This window comes from Phacochoerus africanus, chromosome 4, assembly GCF_016906955.1.
Source record: "Phacochoerus africanus isolate WHEZ1 chromosome 4, ROS_Pafr_v1, whole genome shotgun sequence".
Lineage (NCBI taxonomy): Eukaryota > Metazoa > Chordata > Mammalia > Artiodactyla > Suidae > Phacochoerus > Phacochoerus africanus.
In genome coordinates, this window is record NC_062547.1 from 115,856,365 (window position 1) to 115,883,021 (window position 26,657).

The 26,657-nt window shown below is 35.7% G+C and overlaps 1 protein-coding gene across 3 annotated transcripts in view; it reads left to right on the top strand.

The window, feature by feature from the left end:
- WDR36 (WD repeat domain 36) overlaps positions 1 to 26,253 on the top strand; it is a 44,639-nt gene extending 18,386 nt beyond the window's left edge. Inside the window, exons 13-23 of one of the 3 annotated variants that reach the window (XM_047778406.1) lie at positions 3,501 to 3,615; positions 4,271 to 4,436; positions 4,870 to 4,978; positions 7,281 to 7,360; positions 14,963 to 15,070; positions 16,592 to 16,689; positions 17,088 to 17,227; positions 21,412 to 21,531; positions 21,714 to 21,795; positions 23,173 to 23,360; positions 24,510 to 26,253. In XM_047778406.1, coding sequence (XP_047634362.1) covers positions 3,501 to 3,615; positions 4,271 to 4,436; positions 4,870 to 4,978; positions 7,281 to 7,360; positions 14,963 to 15,070; positions 16,592 to 16,689; positions 17,088 to 17,227; positions 21,412 to 21,531; positions 21,714 to 21,795; positions 23,173 to 23,360; positions 24,510 to 24,659 — 1,356 coding nt within the window. In that variant the 3' untranslated portion in view covers positions 24,660 to 26,253. Of the gene's footprint in view, positions 1 to 3,500; positions 3,616 to 4,270; positions 4,437 to 4,869; positions 4,979 to 7,280; positions 7,361 to 14,962; positions 15,071 to 16,591; positions 16,690 to 17,081; positions 17,228 to 21,411; positions 21,532 to 21,713; positions 21,796 to 23,172; positions 23,361 to 24,509 lie in introns of those variants that run through there. The other 2 variants (XM_047778404.1, XR_007134561.1) reach the window with 2 other exon arrangements.
- Positions 26,254 to 26,657: the final 404 nt, after the last annotated feature.

Here is a 26,657-nt window from a genome sequence, read left to right on the forward strand (position 1 = left end):
AGGAACTGCCAACCAGCTTTCTAAAGTGACTGCACCATTTTACATTCTCACCAGCAATGTATAAGAATTCTAATTTCTGTACATTTTAGCCAGCAGTTGAGATCATTTGTTCTTTTTTTTTTTCTTTTTAGGGCCACACCTGCAGTACATGGAAGTTGCCAGGCTAGGGGTCAAATTGGAGCTGCAGCTGCCAGCCTACATCACAGCCACAGCCATGCCAGATCTGAACTCTCTGTGACCTACACCAAGGCTTGTGGCAACACCAGATCCCCAACTCAGTGAGTGAGGCCAGGAATTGGACCTGCATCCTCATGGATACTAGTTGGATTCTTAACCTGCTAAAGCCACAATGGGAATTTCTGTCTGTTCCTTTGATTATTGCTGTCCTAATAAAGTAGTGTATCACTTTGGCTCTGATTTGCATTTCCCCAGTGACTTAACGATGTTTAGCATCTTTTATTGTACTTGTTGGCTATTCGTTTGTATATCTTCCTTGGAGAAATGTCTATTCAGGTTCTCTGCCTGCTGTTTAATGGGATTATTTATCTTTTTATTTTTGAGTTGTAATAGCTATTTATATATTTTGTATACAAGTCCTTTATCGTGTATGTGACTTGAAAATATTTTCTCGCATTCTGTGAGCTATCATTTCCTTTTCTTTTTGGTGTCATTTCAGCATCAAGTGGTTTTAATTTTGAAGTCCAAGGTATCTTTGTTTGTATGTTTGAGTGTATCCACAGCATTCAGAAGCTCCAAGGGCAGGGATCAAACACGTGCTACAGAGACAATGCTAGACCTTAACCTGCTGAGCCACCAGGAAATTCCTGTTTGTGGTTTTTGAAAAACATTGCCTAAGCCAGGGCCATGAAAATTTATTCCTGTGATTTCATTTTCATTTTTTTGGCTTTGTCTAGAGCATGTAAAAAAGACCTTGGTCCAGGGATCAAACCCATGCCACTGCGGGAACCTGAGCCACTTCTGTGACAATGCCAGATCCTCAACCTGCTATGTTACAGGAGAACTTCTCCTGTGATTTCTTCTAAGAGTTTCATAATCTTAGCTTTTAAATTTATGTTTGTAACTCCTTTAGAGTTAATTTTCACACATAGTGTTTTGTGTATGTGGAAGTTCATTCTTTTGTATTTGGATATCTAGTTATGTCATTATCATTTGTCTAAAACACCGTTCTTTCCCCATTGAATGATCTTGCTACCTTTGTCAAAAATCATTTGACATGAATGTGAGGGCTTATTTCTGGACCCTCACTTTTCTTTAATTGTTACAATGTCTATTTTTATGCTCGTGTGACACTGTCTTGTTTATGGTTACCTTTGTAGTAAGTTTTTTGAAATCAGGAAGACTGAATTGTCCAAGTTTGTTCTTTTTTTTCAAGAGTATTTTGGCTGTTCTAATCTGTTGCATTTCCATTGCATTTTAGGATCAGCTTGTCAATTTTTGCAAATAAGGCAGCTAGGATTTTGAAAGGGGTCTTGTTGGTTCCTTAGCTCAATTTGAGGACTCTTAACATATAAATGTTACTTCTGATCCAGTAACATAGGATGTGTTTTGATCCATAAACATAGGATGTCTTTGCATTTATTTAGAACTTTAATTTCTGGCCACAATGTTTTGTGGTTGTCAGTATACAAGCCTCATACTTCTTTGATTAAATTTTTTCTTAGTGTTTTATTATTTTCAGTGCTGTTGTAAATAGAGTTCTTAATTTCGTTTCGGATGCTCATTGCTAATATAAGGAAATATAATTGATTTTTGCGTATTGACCTTGTATCTTATAATCTTGCCGAACTTATCTCTTAGTTCTAATAGTTTGTTAGGGGATGTCTCTGCTTTTGAAAATGCATATTAAAATTAAAACTTCGCATTTTGAACAGATTTCTTTGTAATTATGTATGCTGTAGTATCTTCACTAGTTCCTGATAGCATAATTATATAACATTAGCATAAACATTTATGAGTTATTTAAAATAGGTAAGATTATTTAGGAAGATAGAATGCTTTTGTTTTTTTATTTTATTTTATTTTTTTGTTTTTCATTGTTTTTAGGGCCACACTTGCGGCATATGGAGGTTCCCAGCTAGGGGTCAAATCGGAGCTGTGGCCACCAGCCTACTCCAGAGCCACAGCAATGAGCTGCGTCTGCAACCTACACCGCAGCTCACCCACTGAGTGAGGCCAAGGATCGAACCTGCAACCTCATGGTTTCTAGTTGGATTCATTTCCATTGTGCCATGACGGAAATTCCTAGAATGCTTTTAAAGATTAGTTCATAATTTTCTTTCTTTCTTTTTTTTTGTTTCTTTTTTTTTTTTTTGTCTTTTTGCTATTTCTTGGGCAGCTTCCGTGGCATATGGAGGTTCCCAGGCTAGGGGTCGAATCGGAGCTGTAGCCACTGGCCTACACCATAGCCACAGCAACGTGGGATCTGAGCCGCGTCTGCAACCTACACCACAGCTCACGGCAACGCCGGATCGTTAACCCACTGAGCAAGGCCAGGGACCGAACCCGCAACCTCATGGTTCCTAGTCGGATTTGTTAACCACGGCGCCACGACAGGAACTCCTAGTTCATAATTTTCTATCTAAAATTTTTTTAAGTAGTAAGCTATATTATCTGGAAAAATACATGTAAGTGCAGCATATTTATGTGAATGCTGTGTAAATGTGTCTTGGCTCAGTGTAGCAATTTTATGCTGCTTTGTACTATTGAATATCCTTTCAAATATTTTCTTTTAGGTCTTAGAAGTCATCTCTTTCTTTAGGCATAAATTCATCAGTCTTTTGAATGAACTCTGGAATGGGTGACATCTGACTGATCCGCAGTGGCAATGAAGGATTTCTCTGGCCATGGTGCACTACAGAGCCAGTCCCATGTTTTTAACAGAAAAAAATGCATCTTTTTAATTATTGCTGCTTTAAATATTGTTACCTTAAGTATTAAAATGAGTTTATTTTACAGAAACTGCTTATAAACTAAATGTTTTCCATGCAATATCTTATGTATTTCCTTACTAACATGTTGTAATTAAAATATTATGGGCTTTTTCATTGGCCATCCTAACATACATTTTCAGTTTTATATCAGCTATAGAAGCAATTAACGAAAGTAAGGCAAGGTACAAATTAGGCAGTAGAATGCTTTGACTTTAGCGCTGTTGTGAATAAATTAAAAATTGAAGGCCAGCTGATAAACCATTCTCCTGACTTTGTAAATTTCAATTGAATTAACATTGGTTATGTTTTGTCATCTTAGATAGTAATTTCTTCATACCTCCTAGAGAATGAAGGTAGAATCAAGCAGATATTTCTTATATATCCAAATATAATTACATTATGTTTAAGAAAATTAATGAAGCATTTCATTTATCATGGTTTTTTTTAAAATCGAGATAAGTATTAAAGATTACTTTAGAAACCATAAAGTACAATAAAAATGTTAGTTATTTTCTAGTCATTTGTGTTTAATTTTTTTTTTCCCTTAAGGCAGTGGATATAACTTCTTGTGGAAACTTTGCTGTCATTGGTCTCTCATCAGGAACTATAGATGTATATAACATGCAGTCTGGTATACATCGAGGAAGTTTTGGCAAGGATCAAGGTATTGAATTTTTTTAAATTTTTTTTAAGAAGTAATATAAATAGATATAAGGCTAATAACTATCGCTGGCATTTATTAAATTCTTGAGTGCCAGGCATTTTGCTGAAGTTGTAGGTGGGTTATCATCAATCCTATGTGGCATATATTGCCATTTTACCTACTAGAAACACCAGGTTAAGGATCCGGTGTTGCTGTGAGCTGTGGTGTAGGTTACAAATGTGGCTCATATCTGATGTGGCTGTGGCTGTGGGGTAGACCAGTGGCTACAGCTCCAATTCAACCTCTGGCCTGGGAACCTCCATATGTTGCGGGTGCGGCCCTAAAAGACAAAAGTAAAATAAAGTACTCAAAGAGGATGAAGTCATACTTGTATTAGAGGGGAGTGGATATTACAGAAATTAAAGTTTTTGTTTTCTTCTCTTTGCTTTAAGCAGAAAATATTAACTATTTTTTGACACCTTCATGGCATTAACCTGATGGATTTTTAAATTACTTGTGTTATAATCGTCTCTCTGTTCCCTAAAAATCCAAATTAATTTAAAGGTATTAGAGGAGTTAAATAGTGGGTACCTAGATATTTAAATAATCACTCTGTAGTATTCAGAGAGGTGATGCAAACTTATTTCATTTTTCTTTTAACATGTACTTTAAAAAGCCCATAAAGGATCCATTAGAGGTGTTGCAGTGGATGGATTAAACCAGTTGACAATTTCAGCTGGTAGTGAAGGATTACTCAAGTTCTGGAACTTTAAGAACAAAATTTTAATTCATTCTGTGAGCCTTGATTCATCTCCGAATATGATGCTATTACATAGAGACAGGTAAAGTTTTTCTTTTAATGATGATGGACTTTCTTCTGGATGTTTTCAGTAAAAATTCTTAATTTAAGTAAAGTACAGTAGACTTTTGAACAACACAGGTTTGAACTGGGCAGGTCCATTTATATACAACTTTCTTTCACTAAATGCTATAGCACTACATGATCCACTGTTGGTTTGCAGAACCATGGACACAGAGGGCCACCTATAAAGTTATATGCAGCTTTTTGACTGCGCAGAGGGTGCCTTAGCCCTCATGTTCAGTGATCAGTGTACCATAATTTACCAAGTGGGTAAAACCAGACTTTCATAGAAAAGAATAGCATTTTGCCTAATGTCCCCCAAAAGTATGCCTGATTAACAAAAATGAAATGACTATGAGATTTTGGCTCAAGGTTTTGTTTGTTTATTAAAATTGGTGCATTTATCTTACTAGTGGCATTCTGGGACTCGCCTTGGATGACTTCTCCATTAGTGTTTTGGACATAGAAACTAGGAAGATTGTCAGAGAGTTTTCTGGACACCAAGGCCAAATAAATGACATGGTAAAACAAACTTTAGATGTTTAAATAAAACTGATTCATTTCTACATCTGTTTAGGTTTAAAATGTTCAAATAAATGAAACTTTTATCTTTTAACAGCACTAAATTCATTGTGTGTGGAGATGTTGAAAATAAATAATTTGGAAACTAATTTGAAAGAATTTTTTTTTTTAAGGAAAATTTAGAAATAAACGGAGTTTTATATTTCTCAGGAAGCCAATGCTATTAAAATCCCAGAGTTCATCTTTTCCTCTTAAACTGTAAACAAGGCCAAAATATACTTTGGAGAATGAATGATTCATTGAAACTTAAGTATATCATTTTTTACTTAATACTAAGCTAAGCTGAGAAAACTTATATCTCTTTTTCTACATGCATAATGAATTAATAGTAGGAGACCAGGAAGATCTGGTACTTGGTTTATTCTAGTTTAGTGTTATTTCTAGAGTTGATATGTCTTAACTTCAAAAGAATTTAATTAATAAAAATGTGTTTTAGCTTACTATTATGTTCTTGTGAGAAATATTTTCAGAAGTACTCTAGTATTAAAAATGTATGTTGATTGCTTCTCGGCCTTTTGGCTAAAATCAAGTGTAAAAATATATGTTGAAGATTTTGTATCAATTGTAGATAACTTGTTTAACTTGAAAATAGGAAAATCAAAATAAAATCCTAGCTATTTAGTGGTACTCCCATCAGCTACATTTACCTATCAGTTCTCACACAAGAATCTGAATTTGTAATGTTTACCTATTGCCTTAAAAACAGGGGGAAATGTGGTCAGGAAATTGTTTTGTTCTGCAGATAGGAAATTGGCAGAACTACCCATTAACAGAATTTGTTGCGACAGCATTAATAGAAATGGGAGTGGGAGTGGAGTAATTTTCATGAAATTGCATTTTTGAAAACATTTCTCAGTGCCAACTTAACTCTTCCTTTTTCTTTGCTTTTCAGACTTTCAAGTTATGTGTTTGGAATTTCTCCTAGTCAATAATAAATTACTCCTGTCCAGTTAAATTTATGAGCATTTATAGTATGACTTTGCCTATCAGAGTCATGTTCCCATTCTTTGTAATCTGCACTGTCCTTCTGTAAATCGACCTTTCTGTATCTTAAGATTTGATTATCACTGCAGCCTGATGACTAAGTTAGTGTTCACTTATCCCAGTATCATTGGATGATTGTAACCTCTATGGTGTGTTTAAACTCCCTGATGAACAATCTATTACCATTATAATCTTATAGTTTTTCCATTTGGGTCTTCTTTCACATTTGATCTGGTTTAAGCCTCACATGCTGCAGGCAAGGAGAGCTGTTATTTTTCCATTTTTATCAGCTGCAAAGATTCAACTTCTTAAAGGTGGCAAAAGTAATTTATTTAAATTTATTTTGAAAACCTGACTATTGTGGTTTTAAATTATATTTTGAAAATAAACATCATAATAAGGAAGAAAAGATTTTTAACTGAATCTACAAGTAGAAATAGGACTTCTTTAGTAACTTCACTATTTTAAGAGAATTTGTACTCTTGTTTTCAAAATCATTTTGGATTAATTCTTAGAAAGTTAGTCCATGGGAGTTCCTGTCGTGGCGCCGTGGTTAACAAATCCGACTAGGAACCATGAGGTTGCGGGTTCGGTCCCTGCCCTTGCTCAGTGGGTTAAGGATCTGGCGTTGCCGTGAGCTGTGGTGTAGATTGCAAACGCGGCTCAGATCCTGTGTTGCTGTGGCTCTGGTGTAGGCCAGTGGCTACAGCTCCGATTCGACCCCTAGCCTGGGAACCTCCATATGCCGTGAGAGTGGCCCGAGAAATGGCAAAAAGACAAAAAAAAAAAAAGAAAGTTAGTCCAATATATAGACTCTTTCAAGGAAATGCAGCTTTTGTTGCTTTCACAGATATTTTATAACTGAAATTAGGCTAACAAAATATTTCTAATTGAATATTCTCAGAAGAGCAGTTTCATGTTAAAAACAATTAGTAGTCAAACAGTCTGTTAATTGTCTAAATTGAAAATTGGTGATACTCTTCCTTTTTAAATGTTTCATGATTCATGTAAAAGTCTAATCTTTAGCTGTATCCAAAGTAGTGGTGTATAAGAAATGGTATTTTTTTTTAATGTTAGATAATGTATAAATTTTATGCAAACTTTTTTAATGAAGCATGCATTATCTTTTTATTTCTTATATTATTTAAGCTGTTAAATATATACAATACATATAAACAATATATACCTACATAAATACATATATATGCACGTGTGTGTGTATATATATATATATTTTTTTTTTTCCTTTAATTTAAAGGCTTTCAGTCCTGATGGTCGTTGGTTAATAAGTGCTTCAATGGATTGTTCTATTAGAACTTGGGATCTTCCGTCTGGGTGGTAAGTTTTTAAATGCCTAATCTTATCAGAAGTTTTCTCAGTCATTGGCTTTACATGTGACTTTTACCTGTAGTTAATGGATTATATACTTTTTGGTTTTTTTGTTTTTGTTTTGTCTTTTTGCCATTTCTAGGGCCACTCTCTCAGCATATGGAGGGTCCCAGGGTAGGGGTCTAATTGAAGCTGTAGCTGCCGGCCTACACCACAGCCATAGCAATGCGGGATCCGAGCTGCATCTGCAACCTACACCACAGCTCACGGCAACGCCGGGTCCTTAACCCACTGAGCCAGGCCAGGGATCGAACCCGCAACCTCATGGTTTCTAGTCGGATTCGTTAACCACTGAGCCACAGTGGTAACTCCTGGAGTATGTACTTTTTGAATGTGAATGTATTTGGGGATTTTTCTAACCTGACTATATTTTATCCTTGGAGTGTTTTTTATCTCAAACAGCAGGGAGTAGGACCTGATAATGGTGAGGTTATATGCAATCTCTTAGGTTCTCTCCTCCTGCAAAATTGAGAAAAGGAGTGAGTTGCATGAACCTTAAGAAAGCTCATTTGGCCTTTTTGATACTCCAGAATAGAGATCAGACTTTAGGACTGCAAACTTTTATTTTGAGTATTTTTTGGTGATGGTTGTTGTTGATTTGAATTTAGTTAAAAGGTTAGAACCCCTAATTCTGCTTTGTGTAATTATGTGTTTTCTATCTCTAACATAATTCCTGAAAAAAAGACATTTAGTAACATTAAGGTAATGAAAATGTGTCTTCAGATTTGGGTACAACCCAGTTGTATTCAGAAATCTGTCACAGATTGAACCTTGCTACTAAAGTAGCACTTGAAGAGAAAACATTAAATTCTTTTAAATAATTTGAACACTAGAGACCTACAAAGAGAGAGTACTTCGTTGTTAAAAATTATGTAGAAATAGGTACAATTTGAAATCATATCACTTAACATAGAATTGCTTAGAGTTTGAAAGGAGTGATAGGAAAAGGAACATACTATCAGGAAAGGGAAAGGTAAGAAAGATGAGAAGGAAGCTAGTATTTTTCAGTCTTTTGAAATATTCTTAACTTAATAAGTTTTGTCCAATTCTCTCTCTTTCTTAGGAATTGCATAAGCTCATACTTGAAAGAAACTTGACCTTTAGAAAGGAAAAACTGTGATGTACTCATTTGCCTTCAGGTTTGACATAGGAATGAGGCATAACTACCTATAGAGCAGATTTGGAATATGCACAGTAAGGGTGTCAGTAATGGGTCTGGAATAACTAGGGAATTTTGTCCACAGGTGTGTCTCTTTTTTTATTTAAAACAGAGTAAAGCAAAATATAATTAGTTGGAGTTCCCATCATGGCTCAGTGGAAACAAACCTGACTAGTGTCCATGAGGACATAGGTTCGATTCCTGGCCTCACTCAGTGGGTTAAGGATGTGGCACCTCTGTGAGTTGTGCTGTATGTTGCAAACATAGCTGGGATCTGGCATGGCTGTAGCTGACAACTGTATCTCTGATTCAACCCCTAGCCTGGGAACCTCCATATGCCATGGGTGCAATCCTAATAAAGACTATATATATGTATATGTATGTGTGTATATATATAAATGTATATAAAATTAGTTGACTGTGTACTATAGCTTCAAAAAGTTCACCTGAAGTTGGTACTTACTTATTTACTTTAAAAAAAAAAAAAAGCCCTTTTTGAAAAAAGTTACCATTAGAGATACTGATTAGTCTTTTGCTTCTTGGACTTTTGCTGTTTTCTAAAAGTGAACATTACAACTTGAATTGCTTTACAGTAGGAAAGTTGTACAAGAAATAGAGTTGACATAATGTCCTTTCATTTTCCTTTTTGGTAGTTTTAGTTCGCATTAGATGGGAGAGACAGCTTAATGTTCAGTAGTACTAAACTGGCAAAATATTTTTTAAAAGTGGTGAGCATTTTTTTAGAATGGAAGAATTAGGATCTGAAAGTAGCATTCAAAGCCACCCGCTTTTGATTCGGCATTTATCCTTTTTTGGTGAATTTCTTATTTTAGTAAACAGATTTAAATCTGATAGGTTTTCAACTCTAGTATCTTATTTTTAGGTAAACACTGAGGCAATTTCAGTGAATACAAAAACCTAAAACTGGGAGAAACACAAGAGCAAGAAATGAGTCACATAAGGATTGTTAAAAGAAAGTATAACTACACCGATTAGATCAAAGTATACTTTGCATAAAGAAAAAAATAACTACTTTGGTTAAGACGTGAAGTGGAGCAGATGAGAAAGTTTGAAAAGCAGTATCACACAACTGCTATTGCCTAATTGCAATTAAGCTAACATTTATCATGGGTTGCAAGGCATTTTATATGCTTTTATTTTTTCATCTTCTCTCATATCCCATTAGGTGTAGGTACTATTACTATTTTTATGTTTTATAAATGAAGAAATGGAGGCTCAGAGAGAAGTTAAGTGATTTGCCTAAGGCAGCATAGTTTGCAAATGATATTTTGTAAGCACAAGAGAAAAAAAAATTTCCCAGCAGTTGTGACATCTGCCTTGCTTGGGTTATGTCATATGTTTTAAGGATGATTTGGTTTTCTTGCTGTAGAAGATATTAAGGAAGTAGGGATCAGTATTTTATCATACAACCACTGGTAACTGTTGGGCCTTTTGATTCCCTGTCTTTTTTTGAACATTATTAGTATGGCAACCTATGGAGAGTCCTACTTCTTTCTTCAGTAAGAAGTTTTACCATTTACATAACATGTTAAATATGTAAAGAATGCATATACTTATTATCTAGGCTAAAAAGTGAAGCTATGTATGAGTAACCTGTGGGTGTGGTAACATAAAAAGTTGTATCCATCTGGAGTTGTGCCTGTCTAAAACAAATTGCATAGGTATTGAATTGTTTCTGTAAAGTTTGGTTTTGGGTTTTTTTTTTTCTTTTTTTTTGTAAGTACTGAAAAATTTCTTGTGTTTTTAGGATTCTCAGAGAAGCAGAGTTGAAGTATTTTATTCCTAAAATTATGTATCATCCACTACCACTATCACTTTTTATTTCTGGTAGCTTTTTTTTTTTTTTTTTTGTCTTTTTAGGGCCTTTAGCACATGGAGGTTCCCAGGCTAGGGGTCAGATTGGAGCTGTAGCCACTGGCCTATGCCACAATCACAGCAGTGTGGGATCTGAGTTGCGTCTGTGACCTACACCACAGCTCACGACAATGCCAGATCCTTAACTCGTTGAGAGAGGCCAGGGATAGAACCTGCGTCCTCATGGTTACTAGCAGATGGACCACGACGGGAACTGAGCCATGACAGGAACTCCTATTTCTGGTAACTTTTAATCTCTCTCTCTTTTTTTTTTTTCTTGTCTTTTTGTCTTTTTAGGGCTGCACCTGCAGCATATGGAGGTTCCCAGCCTAAGGGTCCAATTGGAGCTGTAGCTGCTGGCCTACATCACAGCCACTGCAAATGCCAGATTTGAGCTGCATCTGCGACCTACACCACAAATCATGGCAATGCCGGATCCTTAACCCACTGAGCAAGGCCAGGGATTGAACCTGTAACCTCATGGTTCCTAGTCAGATTCGTTTCTGCTGTGCCATGATGGGAATTCCATCTGGTAACTTAATCTCTTAAAAGTTTAGGTTGAACTATTTTGGGAGTAAGAAAAATATGAAATTAAATAGTTTTAATAGAATTTTGCATTTTGTTTTGTCTTATTCCCTGACCCCTACTTTCTGAGGAGCATTACATAAGAATATTGGAATAGAACGTTGTGTTGCATTTCACACTGAAGCAAAACTATACCTTTGTTCTATTCATTAAAGTTTCCTTACATGATTCCATCACTTTATAGATTGAAAATCTAGACATTGTTAGCCCTTGTTCAGAATATAATCAGAAGTCAATTAGTGTTATCTATAAATATATATAGATTATATGTAATGAAATATATAAAGATTTTTATCTTTATATATCTTTTATATATATATTTATCTTTTATAAATATATTAAGACTTTTAGTGCGAAAGAAAGAAGATACAAATAAAATAGTCTCTTAGTAAAAGCACCTGGTAATCTAAATTTAAATTGGAGAGATCAGTATGAGCTCCTAATGTATTTCATCTTAAAATTTATAAATACATACATGTGTAGATGAATAAACAAGTAGAGTTTCCTGGCTGTGTTTATAAAAGAAGCCCCCAAACAATGACCAGTCTAGAAGCAATAAACACCTTTTGCACCCAGTTTGTTGTCTTGAAATAGTATTTTCTCTCTCTCTCTCTTTTTTTTTTTTTTATCTTTTTAGTGCTGTACCCATGGCATATGGAAGTTCCCAGGCTATGGGTGGAGTTGGAGCTGTAGCCGCCAGCCTACGCCAAGCCACAGCAACACCAAATTTAAGCCATGTCTGCAACCTACACCACAGTTCACTGCAATGCCAGATCCTTTAACTCACTGAGAGAGGCCAGCGATCCCACCTGCATCTTCAGGGATACTAAGTCAGGTTTGTTACCACAGAGCCATGATGGGAACTCCTGGGAATTATTATTATTATTTTTTTTTGTCTTTTTGCCATTTCTTGGGCCGCTCCCGCGGCATATGGGAGGTTCCCAGGCTAGGGGTCTAATCGGAGCTGTAGCCACCAGCCTACACCAGAGCCACAGCAACAAAGAATCCGGAGCTGCGTCTGCGACCTACACCACAGCTCATGGCAACGCCGGATCATTAACCCACTGAGCAAGGGCAGGGATCAAACCCGCAACCTCATGGTTCCTAGTTGGATTCGTTAACCACTGCGCCATGACGGGAACTCCCTGGGAATTATTTTTTAATGTTCTCTCAAAAACCTTCTAATTTACCTGGGACCTTTCATTTTGCAGGATTAGCAGAATATAGTGTGGTTTAGATCTGGGATTAAGCCTACTTTATGAACGAATGTGGCCGTGTAAAATATGCTGTGTACGTAGAAACCACCTTCCTCAATCTGATGCTTTTACACAGTAGAAGGCCATTCTACCCACACACAACAGCTGTGGAAATCATGTTGCACAAAGAATTTCCCAAAGTAATTATAGTATCAAGGGACATAAATTTGCTCAAGTAGCTTTCTCTTTTTAACAGATAGATTCTGAACAATATTAGCACGTTTCACCCCTCACCACTTATACTTTTACTGCACAAATGTTAAGACAAGAAATCGTAAGATCCGAAATTATTGACATTAGGTTGAATCTTCATCAGTGCACATTGAGAATGATTTCTCTCTGGGTTGTTTGCACTAAATGAATTGACAAACAATTTAACAGTAAGTGTTTAGTAAATGTTTCCTTTTCCCCAGTTTCTTTGCTCCCCGAGAGCAGCTGATCTTGTGAGTTTCCAAAGAAGGTTTGAGCAGAAACTAGGCAGATTATTTTGTTCACCATAAATGAGAATTAAACATTGGTCATCTTCCTGAGCATGCTTTAGATTGGTTTCTAGTGCTCCTAATTTTAGTCTTGTCTCATTACTTTGAATTCTTTAGTTAAGGTTCATGTTCATCCTCTGAACAAATTGAGGGGGATTTTATTATGGACAAGTCTTTTTTTTTTTGTCTTTTTAGGGCCGCTCCCACGGCATGTGGAGGTTCTCAAGCTGGGGGTCAAATCAGAGCTGTGGCTGCTGGCTTACACCACAGCCACAGCAATGCCAGGTCCAAGCTGCATCTGCAGCCTACACCACAGCTCATGGCATCACCAGATTGTTAACCCACTGAGTGAGGCCACAGATGCTAGTCAGATTTCGTTTCCACTGATCCACAAGGGGAACTCCAGACAAGTCATTTAATGCGTCCACTGGGGAGTCTACATTTGAGCTGCTCAGAACCTGTTCCATGAATCACAAGTCTTCTGGTGGGTGTGTGTGTGTGTGCTATCAAACTGTTTGTTGTACCTATAGTTTTAATACTGGTTCTGCCGAGTTTACAGTGATTAAGAGTGCAGATTTCTTGGTGACAGATGTGGCTCAGTTACTGTCCACCTTAAGCATGTTTTTAAATCTTACCGGGCCCCATTTTTCTAATCTGTATAATAAGGACAGATCTGTCTCAGCATTGTGAGGATTAAATTGGTAGGCACAAGTGCTCAGGATGCATCCTAGCACAAAGAACTAAAAAAGGTGTTAACTGCTGTTTGTTTGTTTTTTTTTTCTTGAAATAATTTGTTTTATTTAATATAGATTCTGAACTTCAATCATTTTGCCATGCCTTCCCATGAATAGTGTTTTGCCTTCAGTGAAGAAAGTAGTTTTTAAAACAGCTCTGATTAAAACCGGTATAGAGTATTCACATTCTCAGCCAGCTTAAGACGCCTCTTATGCAAGATACCCCTGTGTTAGGTCTTTCTCTTACTTCTTTTTTTTTTTTTTTTTTTTTCAAGACCACAGTATGTTCATTTTATTTTCCAAGTTTTTCAGCTGTTACAATAAAACTCAAAGCAGTAGGGAAAACAAAAAGAAGTGAAACAAAGGGTGGTCTCTGGTCAATAAAATTCAGTTTCAGCAGTTACTCCAGCATGTATTCATCGTGGTCTTTGGGCAGTTGTATAAATGACACTCACATTGGGGGTCGAGTCGTTGCCGCCTCTCTCTTACTTCTTAAACTCACCTCTTTTCACTTTCTTGTTGCCGCCATCCTAGTTCAGATTTTCACTGCTTGTTAGATGACTACTACCATAGTGTCACTGTTCTTCGTGTTCAAATACATTCTGCTGCAGACTTTTTTTTATAAGGGTGAGGATTATAGTGACTTTCCATTGATTAAAAGATAAAAGGAAATGCATATATTTGGTATTCAAGACCAGTCTGCACTCCTCCCTAGACACAGTTTTTCCTCGCCTTGCCCTTCATGTTTCATCTCCATGCATTGAACTTCTGTCCATTCGTAAAGCTTATCTCACACACTGTTCTCGGGGAAGCCTATTCTGAGTCTCCTACGTGGGTGTGATCACTTCCTTTTCCTCCCCAACTTTTTAACCCTGCTTACAGCATTTTAAAGTTCTGAGACGCATTTCCATAAGCTACTTTATGGTTACGCACTATAGACAGAATTTTCATGTTTCATGTAAAGCATGGTTACCTATTTGAAAAACAGGTAGAATTGCTGAAACATTTTTTTCATTACCATTGTCTTATTCTTATTTACCATTTCATTGCATTACTTTCCTCTGTGGCCTACACCTGTTATTTTCACTGGACTAACAAAAACAGAATACTGATAATTTATTTTAAATGTGTGACATTTTTAGAATTGTTTCCAAGCAAGTCTACTAAAATGGCATTCCAGAAAAACAGCATTTCCTCCTGTATTCTCCCTGTTGTTACAACTCTTTTGCCAGCCAATTGGTCTGTTTAGTGTTCTGGGTCTTTCTCACTAAGGAGATAATTTTTGTATAGTCACTTAGTTGACAGAGCTCTCTGTTAGTGATGACTTTCTGGTATTGGGGATTTAAAGAACAAAAAAACTTTCTGCATCCTTTATCCTTTGTTCTTTTAGCAAAAATGTGTTTTGTGAATTACATGCTTTTTGGTAGACTTGAAATATTTTAACACCTTGATTCTTTTTATAGCCTTATAGACAGCTTTTTGTTGGACTCAGCACCCCTTAATGTTACTATGTCCCCTACTGGAGACTTTCTGGCCACTTCCCATGTGGACCACCTTGGAATTTATCTATGGTAAGTTCTTTTGTATGGTAAGTTCTCTCTGAGGTAAGAAGGAGAAGGAAGATGATATTGTCAATCATAGTTGCTAACATTGCCCTTTAGTTTTATCTTCTTAAACCTATAAAATAGAAATGTCACATAGTTAACTCAGAAAGTTAATTCACCATAACTCTAAGACTGATTCAGCATCTGATTGATATTTTAGATAGCTTTGCTCAAGTGTATATTCTAAAGCACATAATTGATTTTTATGTTACCCAAATATTTGGCTTTTATTGGCAGAAAGGGTAAATAAGTTTAAAAATGTTAGAAAAGGGATATCTCCAGTTATGCTGGTCATCCTTTTGCTACCCCAGTGCCCCTAATGACCTTGGTCAGTCACTCCTCAACTTCAGCCTACTTTATAAAATAAAGTATATGTGTGGGAAAAAATGCTTTCTAAGATTGATTTTAGTTACTTTTCATAATCATGTAAGATATTGGTGGTGATCTTCTAACTCCACTGTGTTGAATATGTAAGAATTCAAAATAGTCCATTATCTGGGTCTAGAAATTTTTTGTCTATTTTCTGAGTTCAGATGTCTAATTATTTTTTAACTCTTATTATTGGGGTAGAGAAAAAATGAATTCCTTTTCTAATTATAAGATTTTCTAATTTTTTTTTAGGATATGAAAGTAAATTCAGTATATAATAGAAATAGACTCTTGTCACCTTAATAGGCAAAATGGAGTATCTCCTGGAGTCTGTGAGGCTTGAACAATCAAGACAAGAGAAGAATGGCAGCTCTGATACCCCAGCAACAAGAGTATATAGTAAAGCTATTAATATAACTAAGAACTTGATAGTTCTACTTTTTATTTTCAATTAGGAAGCAGAATCTGATTAGCCTGCTTTGGAACAGTTATCCACATCCTGATTAGTCATCCAAGGCCATGGTCCAGGCTCTAGTAGCACTTAGAGGACCATTCTAGAGAAGGGGAAATCCATGCCTATTCGGCTACCCCAAGGATCTGACCAGCATATTCTCTCTCGGACTTAATTCTGAGTCCATCTTTCCTTCACTTGTAATTTCCTTATATGAAGATTGCCATTTGTGAAAGCAGTGTAAATATATGGATGTTATGTTACCTTATCAAAATTTTACACACTACTGATCTCTAAAGTAAATACTTTTTTGTGCTACATTAAAAGTAAAGACTCCATTAATAATGTTTATGCATCACTTTCTTGTGGTAACATCTATGACATGAATCAAAATATTTTCTAATTAATATTATCTATTTTTGAGAACTTTTGTTTATTTTGGCTATGCCTACAGCATGTGGAAATTCCTAGGCCAGGGATCAAACCCATGCCACAGCAGTAACAATGCCTGATCCTTAGCCCACTGAGCCACCAGGGAACTCCTTGAGAACTTTTTAAACTTACAAGTGATCAGAATCATAGCCAAATTCAAGAGTGTAGAGATTATTACCTATAATTGATGTTTCTTTTATAAGTTTTAAAATATTGCTTATGTTTTTCTCTCTCAGGTCCAATATTTCCCTGTACTCAGTTGTTTCATTACGGCCACTTCCCACAGATTATGTTCCTTCGGTAGTGATGCTTCCTGGTACTTGTCAAACCCAAGGTAATCACAAAATAATAAAGGAATTTTTGAAGTGTAATATAATAAACTTAACAATGCAGAATGTTGCTGCTGAAGGCAAAATTTAATGCATTCAATCAAAATATTTTTTAGCTTATATGAAATATTTTTAATGACTTCATGAATTTTTTCAAAGATAATTGATGTGGTATTGATATCAAATAGTATGCCAGTGGAAAAATGTTTTGAGTTTGGTGATGGGAATTGTAGTTAATATGAGAAAATAAGAAAATGAACTAATAGAGTTTACAAGGCTATGTTGAATGAACATGTTATGAAATACTAATGGATTTGGAATGAATTAAAGTTGCTTTTATATGATAAAAATCTCATTTGGCAATAATTTGTTTCACCTGAAAACTTTTTGTTTTAAGATATAGAATTATCAGAAGAAACCACAGAACCAAGTGATGAAATGATAGCATATGACTCCCCAGAACAGTTGAATGAGCAATTGGTGACTCTTTCACTTCTTCCTGAATCCCGGTGGAAAAACCTTCTTAATCTTGATGTTATTAAGGTAATATTATACCATAGTATACTTAATATTGGTCCATAAAGACACATTCCAGAAGCGTTTTCTTTAGTAGAGATAGCTTCCCTTTGAGGACTTTAGGAGGAGCAATTAATGACTAAGGTAGTAAAGAGTACACCATTTAGTTGAATGCTATTTAATCCAGTATGATGATCACAAGATTTTCTTCCTCTGTTTTTCTCTCTCCCTCTCCCTCCTTGTGTGTGTGTCTTGACTTTGAGACAACTCAAGGACTTTGGATATAGCAAAAGTACAGCTTGCAACTACAGAGCTATTAGAAATTGTATGTTTTAGGCCCAGCCAAATAAATTACTTGTTTAACTTCTGAAACAAGAAAAAAAATTGTTGCCATAATGTGTAATGTTTCTATCACTAGACATTTGGGGACTAGAAGGCTTTCACTGTTTTTTGTTTGTTTGGGGGTTGTTTTGTTTATTTTTTGGTTATTGTTTTTAGAGTATAGTGGTGAATCAGTTTCTGCTGCACAGCATAGTGATCCAGTCATACATATACATACAGTCTTTTTCTCTTACCATCTTCTATCACGTTCTATCCCAAGAGATGGGACATATTTCCCTTGCTGTATAGTAGGATCCCATTGCTTATCCATTCCAAATGTAATAGTTTGCATCTCCCAACCCCAAGCTCCCTGTCCATCCCAGTCCTTCTTCCTAGCAACCCCAAGTCTGCTCTCCATGTCCACGATTTGTTTCAGTTTTGTAGACAGGATCATTTGTGCCATATTTTAGATTCCACATGAATGTGGTATCATATTGTATTTGTCTTTCTCTTTCCAACTTACTTCACTTAGTATGAGATTGTCTAGTTGCATCCATGTTGCTGCAGAAGGCATTATTTTGTCCTTTTTTATGACTGAGTAGTAATCTATTGTGTGTGTGTGTGTTGTGAGTGTATTACATCATCTTAATCCATTCATCTGTCATTGGACCTATAGGTTGTTTCCATGTCACTGGTTTTTTTAAAATTAAGCTTCATTCACCCTTTGTCATATCACAACCTGCTCTGTTAGCTATGAGAAGATTTGCTGTGTCAGGTTCAGGCACATATGTAAATATGAACTAGGTACTAGTTACTGTCCTGAGACCATAAGAATAGGAAAAACCGGAGTTCCCATCGTGGCTCAGTGGTTAACGAATCTGACTAGGAACCATGAGGTTGTGGGTTTGATCCCTGGCCTTGCTCAGTGGGTTAAGGATCTGGCATTGCCATGAGCTGTGGTGTAGGTCACAGATACGGCTTAGATCCCTCATTGCTGTGGCTGTGGTGTAGGCCGGCAGCTACAACTCCATTTGGACCCGTAGCCTGGGAACCTCTGTATGCCATGGGTGCGGCCCTAGAAAAGAACCCCCCCCCCAAAAAAAAGGAATGGGAAAAACCCCTAGTCTCTTTGTCCTTGAGGCATTTACAGTTTTACATGAAAAAAGGGATGATTATTTAAAAAAGGAAAATGGACAATTATGGCATAAATTAGTGTTTTTCAGGGCATGTTTCATGATCCCTATTTGTAAGTAGCAAAAGCAATTGAAAGATAGTCTAGCATAGAAAATTGCAAAGATGATCCTGGTAATAAGGGTAAGTATTGTTTTATGATGTGGTTAGATATACACATACACACAGTCACTAGAGGTTATGTCTGTACTGAGTCATATATAGGCTGGCATAATAAAAGTGTAAGGAACACTGACATAGATAACCATGACAAAGTGTGGTAAGTATTTTTGTAACTAAAAACGTAGCATCAGAGAAGATATATGTGTCTTGTGTAAGAAAAGTGTTCACATATTAATTTTACAGAATTTAAAAGTGCTTTTTACCTGCTCATTTTTTACAAGATTGGGCATCAGCATAAAGGTAGGAGAATAGTTGTAAAATCTCCTTCATGTTGTGTAGTCTGTCAACTATAAAGGAAGTACTTCATGGAAGAGCTCTGAAGGCAATACATTAAAAAGTGCAAGCAGGTCAGTGTGAAAGGAACAATCATAAGTCCAATTAATTGATCTAAATTTGGGGACCACTCTGCTTGCTAAGATATATTTTGTTCTGCATAAAAACTAGAAGCCCAAGTGAATGATCTTTATGAGAGAAATATGCTAGCACCTCTAATATTTTTATTTTCCTCCAAATGAAGCTAGATTTTTTTTCTTCTTTTTTTTTATTTTAGGGCCATACCTGCTGCATATGGAAGTTCCTAGGGTATGGGTAAAATTAGAGCTGGAGCAGCCAGCCTGCACCACAGCTCCACTGAGCGAGGCCAGGGATTGAACCCGAATCCTCGTGGATACTAATCGGGTTTGTTATTGCTGAACTACAGTGGGAACTCCTAGATCTTTTTTTTTTTTTTCTTTTTAATGGCATATGGGAGTTCCCGGGCCAGGGATTGAGTCTGAGCCATAGCTGTGCCCTACACTGCAGCTGCTTCAATGCTAGATCCTTTAACCCACTGTGCCAGGTTTAGAATCGAACCTGCACCTCCAAAGCGACCCAAGCCACTGCAGTCAGATTCTTTCCTTTTTGGCCTTTTGTTCTTAGTCTTTTTTTCTTAGGGCCTCACTTGAGGCATATGGATGTTCCCAGGCTAGAGGTCCAATTGGAGCTGTAGCCACCGGCCTATGCCACAGCCACAGCAACGCAGAATCTGAGCCGCATCTGCGACCTGCACCACAGCTCACGGCAATGCCGGATCCTGAACCGACTAGCAAGGCCAGGGATCAAACCCGCATCCTCATGGATGCTAGTTGGGTTGGCTAACCGTTGAGCCACGACAGGAACTTCTGCAGTCAGATTCTTAACTCAGGTTCACTATAGCAGGAACTCATATATTTTTTCATTCTTGCCCTGTGGGTTTTCTACTTTGTGTTTTCTTTCTGAAATTAGGTAACTTCCAGAGCCCCCTGGAGCTTCTCCAAAGTCTTTTGTTTTCATTTACAATTCAGTTGACTGTCTGCCTTCTAACTCAAGAACAGTGAGTTAGAAGGGTAATCTGACTCTTATTACATTTCTACTATTCCAAAGAAGGGCTGTTCTTACAGTACTTTGTCCTGCTTTCTGGTAATGACTTTCTTTTATGCTTTGCCCCCTGGAGGCCACAAGCATCCCTGGTTTTCTTTCAAAAAGCAGGTTTCCTCAGGGTTCCTAAAGAATGGAAGAGGAATAGTGTGTGGTAAAATTTTAAGATTCCTTTATTAGGCAGTTTACCATAGAAAGGATCCATCAAATGCTCCTGTGGTAGAGATAGATAGCAGTGTAGTCACCATAACTGAATGCTGTCAGTAGGAATTCTGATGGAGGTTTTCCTGATAGAATTTTGCCAACATTTGAAATGTTTTATAAATGAGTGATTAATACAAAGTTCTAAAGAAAAATAAAATTTCCAAGAAAATAGAAGAATTAGTGTCATGCTTCACTCAAAAAAATTTCACCAAATAGCTCCTAATAGCAGAGTCTGCCTCTTGAGTCCAAATTTTCTTTGGAGAAAAGAAATTTGAATTATTGAGCATTTATGAAGATTTTGCTTTCTAGCCCATTTTGCAAAAAAAAAAAAAAATTGTATTTCAGTATAAAAGTTCCGAATTGCATGTTATTTCTTCACCTGAATATTCATGCTTCAGGAAAATGAGCTATGTTTGTCTTAGAGCTTTCCTGAACTCTGCATTTTTCTTTTTGCCTTATCAGCAAGAGTACTGGAAGTTTGCTTTGGGAAGCCCAGTTTAAAGATAGCTGTGGTATTGGTTGGTTGGGATTTTATTTTAGCATCCTAATCTGAAAAAGTTTCAGTCCTTTTTTTTTCCTTTTTCTTTTTTCTTTTTTCGGTCTTTTTAGGGCCGCACCGAAGGCATATGTAAGTTCCCAGGCTACAGGTCGAATCAGAACTACAGTTGCTGGCCACGGCCACAGCAACACCAGATCTGAGCCATGTCTTCGACCTACACTGCAGCACTCGGCAACACTGAATCCCGTAATCCACCAGGGATCAAACGAGTATTCTCATGGAAACTAGTTGTATTCTTAGCCCACTGAGCTGGAATGGGAATTCCTCATTCCTTTTTTAACTTTTGAACTTTTTAAAATTTAAATGGGAATTAAATGTTTGAAACTGTTGGCAAGATAATTACTGGTCTTTTTTCCTTTTCTCATTTTCTCATAATTAGAAAAAGAATAAACCAAAGGAACCACCCAAAGTACCAAAATCAGCACCATTTTTTATTCCAACAGTTCCTGGCCTTGTACCCAGATATGCTACACCTGAACAAAATAATGATCCTCAACAGGTAAGAACCATATTGGAGCTTTGGAAGTATATGGGGTGTGTGCTTTGTGTTGTACATTTGTAGTTCTTAACCAAGACCTAATTTTATAGATATAGGGTAAATCTAGCTTTTTGAAATTATAAACCATAACTTTTTTGTTACATTTGTGGTTTCTGAATAATGTGTATTTGTTTTTATTTAAGTCTAAAGTGGTAAATCTTGGAATTTTGGCTCAAAAATCAGATTTCTGCTTGAAACTTGAAGAAGGACTGGTAAATAATAAATGTAAGTTAAATTATAAAAGTTTTACCAAGTATCTTTAGCTTATTCTACTTGATATGAGGAAAAATTGGGTGAAATAATAGCACATTTCTCAGTAGCTGAAAGTAAAAACCAAAACGATTGAAATTTTGGTTTTAATCTGAAGTAGTTTTAGCTTTGTGTTACACATTGAATGAGTGACACTAACCTCTGATGATACTGACATTATAATAATTTTTTGAGAACCTTTCCTTCTTTCTGCATGGAAAATTGGATTTTTTTCTTTTTTCTTTTGTTTTTATTTACAAATACAGTTTGCAGTGTAGTTTGAAAAACAGCAGAGACTTTCGTTTTAGGTAATTTCAGATATTACCAAATTATCTCATAAAAAAAGGTGATTTTGAAATTTGAGTGTTATAAATTCTGAAAGCTACAGTCTGTAGCTAATGATAAACAATAAGAGCTATAAGCAGTTAACAGAATCGCAAATCAAAATTCTGTTTGATTTATTCTCTTGTTATCTGACCCAAATGCTTTTGTTTTTATACCAGTATCACTCAAGTGCACACTGAAAAAAGTCAGAGAATGGTATTAGTGGATCACTGTAGCCGGCTAAAGAGTAGCAGTATCATAAAAGGAGTAACTTGTTATATTTATGGAGGAACAAAGAAGAAAAGCACTATTATTTAATATATACTGAAGAACAGAAAATAAAATGTATTACTTTTGTCATTGGTGTTCGTTTTGAAAAAAACTAAAAGCATACCTATTGCCAGTATAATATGAAATGCCTCATAAAGTTTTGGAGTTCTTTGGTAGCCTAGCAGGTTAAGGATCTGGTATTGTCTGTCACTGCTGTCTCAGTTTCCACCCCTGGCCTGGGAACTTTTGCATGCCACAGGCACAGCCAAATAAAAACCTTTAAGTATGTATTATGTTTTCATAGGATGCATATGCAACAAGAATGCTTACTCCTAGGGAAAAGAAGTAGATTTGGGGTGGGTAAGAATAGAGTCTTTCCCTTCATATAGTTCTGTACTGTTAGTGTTTCTTAATGATCATGTGGAATTACAATTTTACAACAATAGTAAGAAAGAAAAATAACAGCTACTATTAATAACTTGGGATATATACCTATAGCTTTCTTATATTTGTATTTTTTCTGGTTGATTTAGGAGTTATGAACATCTTAAAATGTCTTTTGCTAGGCATTAATTAGATTGTAACAGCTTTAGTAAGAAAAAATTTAAAATACTGAAAATGCCAAAAAAAAAATTAAGCCACAGAAGTAATTTCCTTTGCAATTTCATTGTATGTTGCTTGGGAGTCTGAAATGAAAACTAGTTTCCTAAATGAGATGATTGTAGGTAATAACTGGATTCTTAATAAAACTTACTATAGATGAAGCTGCTCTTAGCCTTCTGAAAGAATTAGGCCCATCAGGAATTGAAACAGAGCTGCGAAATTTGTCTCCTGATTGTGGTGGTTCTATAGAAGTTATGAAGAGCTTCTTGAAAATGATTGAGATGATGTTGGATAGAAAGCGTGATTTTGAGTTAGCCCAGGCATACCTTGCACTCTTTCTGAAGGTAAGTCTAATATGTAAAAATTGCCCTCCTCTAGAGTAGTGTTTGATAGAACTTACTCCAAAGATGGGAATGTTCTATATCCATACTTTCCATGTGTGGCTACTGAGCACCTGAATTGTGGCTAATGTGACTGAGAAACTGAATTTTTCGTCTTACAGAAATTTAATTAATTTAAATAGCTTCCTATCTCTAGTGACTACCATGTTGGCTAGCTTGCCAGTGCAGCAGCTTTGTAATTGTTTTTTGTTGTGTTTTGTTTTACTTTTAACTCAACACAGTTTTGATTCAACCTCTTGACTTTTCGTTGTGTCATCGATTTGATCAATATACTAAACTATTAACTTTTTAAAGTAGTTATGTTTTGGCAATTTTTTTATGATGATGAAGAGAACGTCGGGCTTTATGTTTATTTTTTGTATTTTTTTTTTCTACTGCTGAAATGCAAATTTTTACTTCTACCCTGGTTGAAAGAATTTCAGATAACTTGACAGTAACACTTCTTTTATGGATAATATAATGGAGAACTCATGTTTATCTCAGTAAAATGTATTGAAGGAGGTAGATGATGCTGATTTTCAGTGATAGCAGATAGGATTTTCAGTGATAGCAGATGTAATTCTGCTATCACTGGGATAAATTTATTCCATTTATATCCAAGTATTCACTTGATCTAATTATTTAAAATTATTTAAAAGTAGATTTATTGATAGTAGTGTGAAGGATTAAAAAAAAAAAGAAGTGAAGTGCCACAAATTGTTTTTATGTTCTTTCCCAGATTTGGTTCCTGAATATAAGTTTACTTAAATCTTTAGAAAATAAAGCAAAGGGCCCCTAGGCCATTCATTACTAATGTGTTACAACGAAAGGAGGAGACTTAAAAGAAGCACAGAAATGCAGATTTAGTGTAAGAACTGGGACCTTGTCTCTGCGTCTGTATCAGGACTGTCCTTAAGTGGAAGAAAGTGATGACCACTTTAATTCTAAGAGAGTGATAAAGGAACTCTATCAAAGTTTGATAGAGGAGAGGGAGGTTGGAAATGGTTATAAACCAGATTTATGAAAAAAATAGTCTCTCCTGATGTTCCTTGGTAAAAGAGTTAAATCCAGTTAAATTTTCTTAAAACATTCCACTATTATTTCTCTTTTCAGTTACACCTTAAAATGCTTCCTTCAGAGCCAGTACTTCTAGAAGAAGTCACAAAGTTGTCATCACAGTTGGAAGAAACATGGATCCATTTACAATCACTCTTCAATCAAAGCATGTGTGTTTTAAATTACATAAAAAGTGCTTTGTTATAAAAATAAACATAGGTAACTAAGTCAAAGACTTTTATATTAAAGGAGTTGAGTTTAACTCATATCTTTTTTCCAAGTTCCTCATATGAAAAGAAAGTAAATGCCAGCACTGCCAACTAGTCAGTCATCCTCCACTTTAAATGCTAAATACTTTCTTGAAATAAAATTATACCTATCTTTTGCTTTAAAGATATAAAGAATTTTCTCAAATGATTTATTTCCTGAGACTCTTCATGTCAATTACTTGGGTATGACTTTTTTTTTTGTCATCACCAAGCTCATTTTTTTTTTTAATATTTGTAACATATGAGGTGTGCTGGTGTTTCCTATAAGGTATTGCTGAGTTAAACTGAAGATAAAACTGATACATAATGTAGCTGTAAAAGTGCCTTCATGTTATGAGGTAAAAGGCATGTTTCTTTCCTTGGTGGCCTTTCCTGAAAACATAGAGCTGGGAGGCGTGTTGGACAGTGCAGCGCTCTTGTATTGCTCAAGGAATTGACAAGGAAGTTGCTCAAGATCTCAGTGACAGATCCAGATTTTCTAACACTTCCCTAATCCTGTCTCCACGGTAACCTTTCTAAAGGAACTTATTCTTTTATATGAGAGGCTCTTTCACAAGCAACTTACTGCAGGAGACAATTGAACAGACCCCAAGGATAAGTGAGGAAATTCCAAATTCCATTAAAGATACCCTTGAAATGCTTTTCTTCTTCACTGATGACCTTTTTATTTGGGAAGAAACTGCTGACTGTACTTTTCTTTCATAACCATTGTGAAGCTCTGGAAGTTTCTCTTTCTCTTATCATTGTTGTTGTGGTTCAAGACTTCAGCAACCCTAACTAAGCAGTTCTTCTTAAAAAGCACACTGTTCTAAAAACTTTTTAGTTTTTCTAGTTAAAAGTAGTGTCATTCATAAATTTAAACAGGTTGTATTTGAATACAGGTACATTCTAATTAAGGATATACTTTTACAGAATAATCTCCTGAATGAATAGTCCTTTAATTGTCAAGGTGTTTTTGTTTAATCGTAAAAGGCAGAATTATTAAACTGCTAAAGAAATAAGCCAATCTGGTTTTTATACTTTGTTCTTTTAGAAATGTATGTAAACTTAAAACCATTTTATTAAATGTTAATAATGACTTAAGTTCTAGCTTTAAAAACTATATTTCCCTTGCTCCAAATACTGTATTCTAAAGACAGGTACTATCTTTATGCAAGATATGATATACAGTTATGTACTATGTGAAGATTGTAAATATCTAAAAACATTAATAAGAGTTCTAAACAACTTGTATTGCTGTGACAAATCTTGAACTTTTTTTCACATGGAAATACAGGAGTTGAGTATATTTTTACTGGAGATATCTTTAAATAGTTTTAAAGCTTCATTCTGGCAGGTATTCTTCCAGAATCTTGTATGTTTGCCATCAAGGAAGAGAGGGAGAAAAAAATACAGAGGATAATTTTTTGTGTATATATTTTTAAAAATATATCGGTCTGTATACACTGCTTTTTCTTTAAATTTTAAACTACAGACCCAGTATTTGACTACTGTTGACTTGTGAAAACATTAAAGACAAGTCTGTTGCTGATGATTACCTTCAATCCTAATACCTTCCCTAGAAGTAACATTTAACTTTCCATCTAGACCTTTTTTTGTGGATGTATATACATGTTGTATATTGGTACAGGAAATAGTGTGTAGCTTCAGTTTTTATATAAATATATGTATATCATTCTGCAGCTTTTCTCTGTGGTTTCTTTGAGTATAATCTCACCTAATTTCACCTATTTAACTTTTGTATAGTGTTCCACAATCTGTTTAGCCTATAATGGACACTAGGGTAATTTTTTTTCCCCCTATTTACAAACGGTGCTGAAAAGAATGTCATCCTCTGCCTCTTTATGTGCACATAAGGATTTCTCTACTATATGCTTAAGCTTTGAATTGCTGGATCAGAGTTAGACAGTTTTAAAGAGACACTTTATTGGGCCAT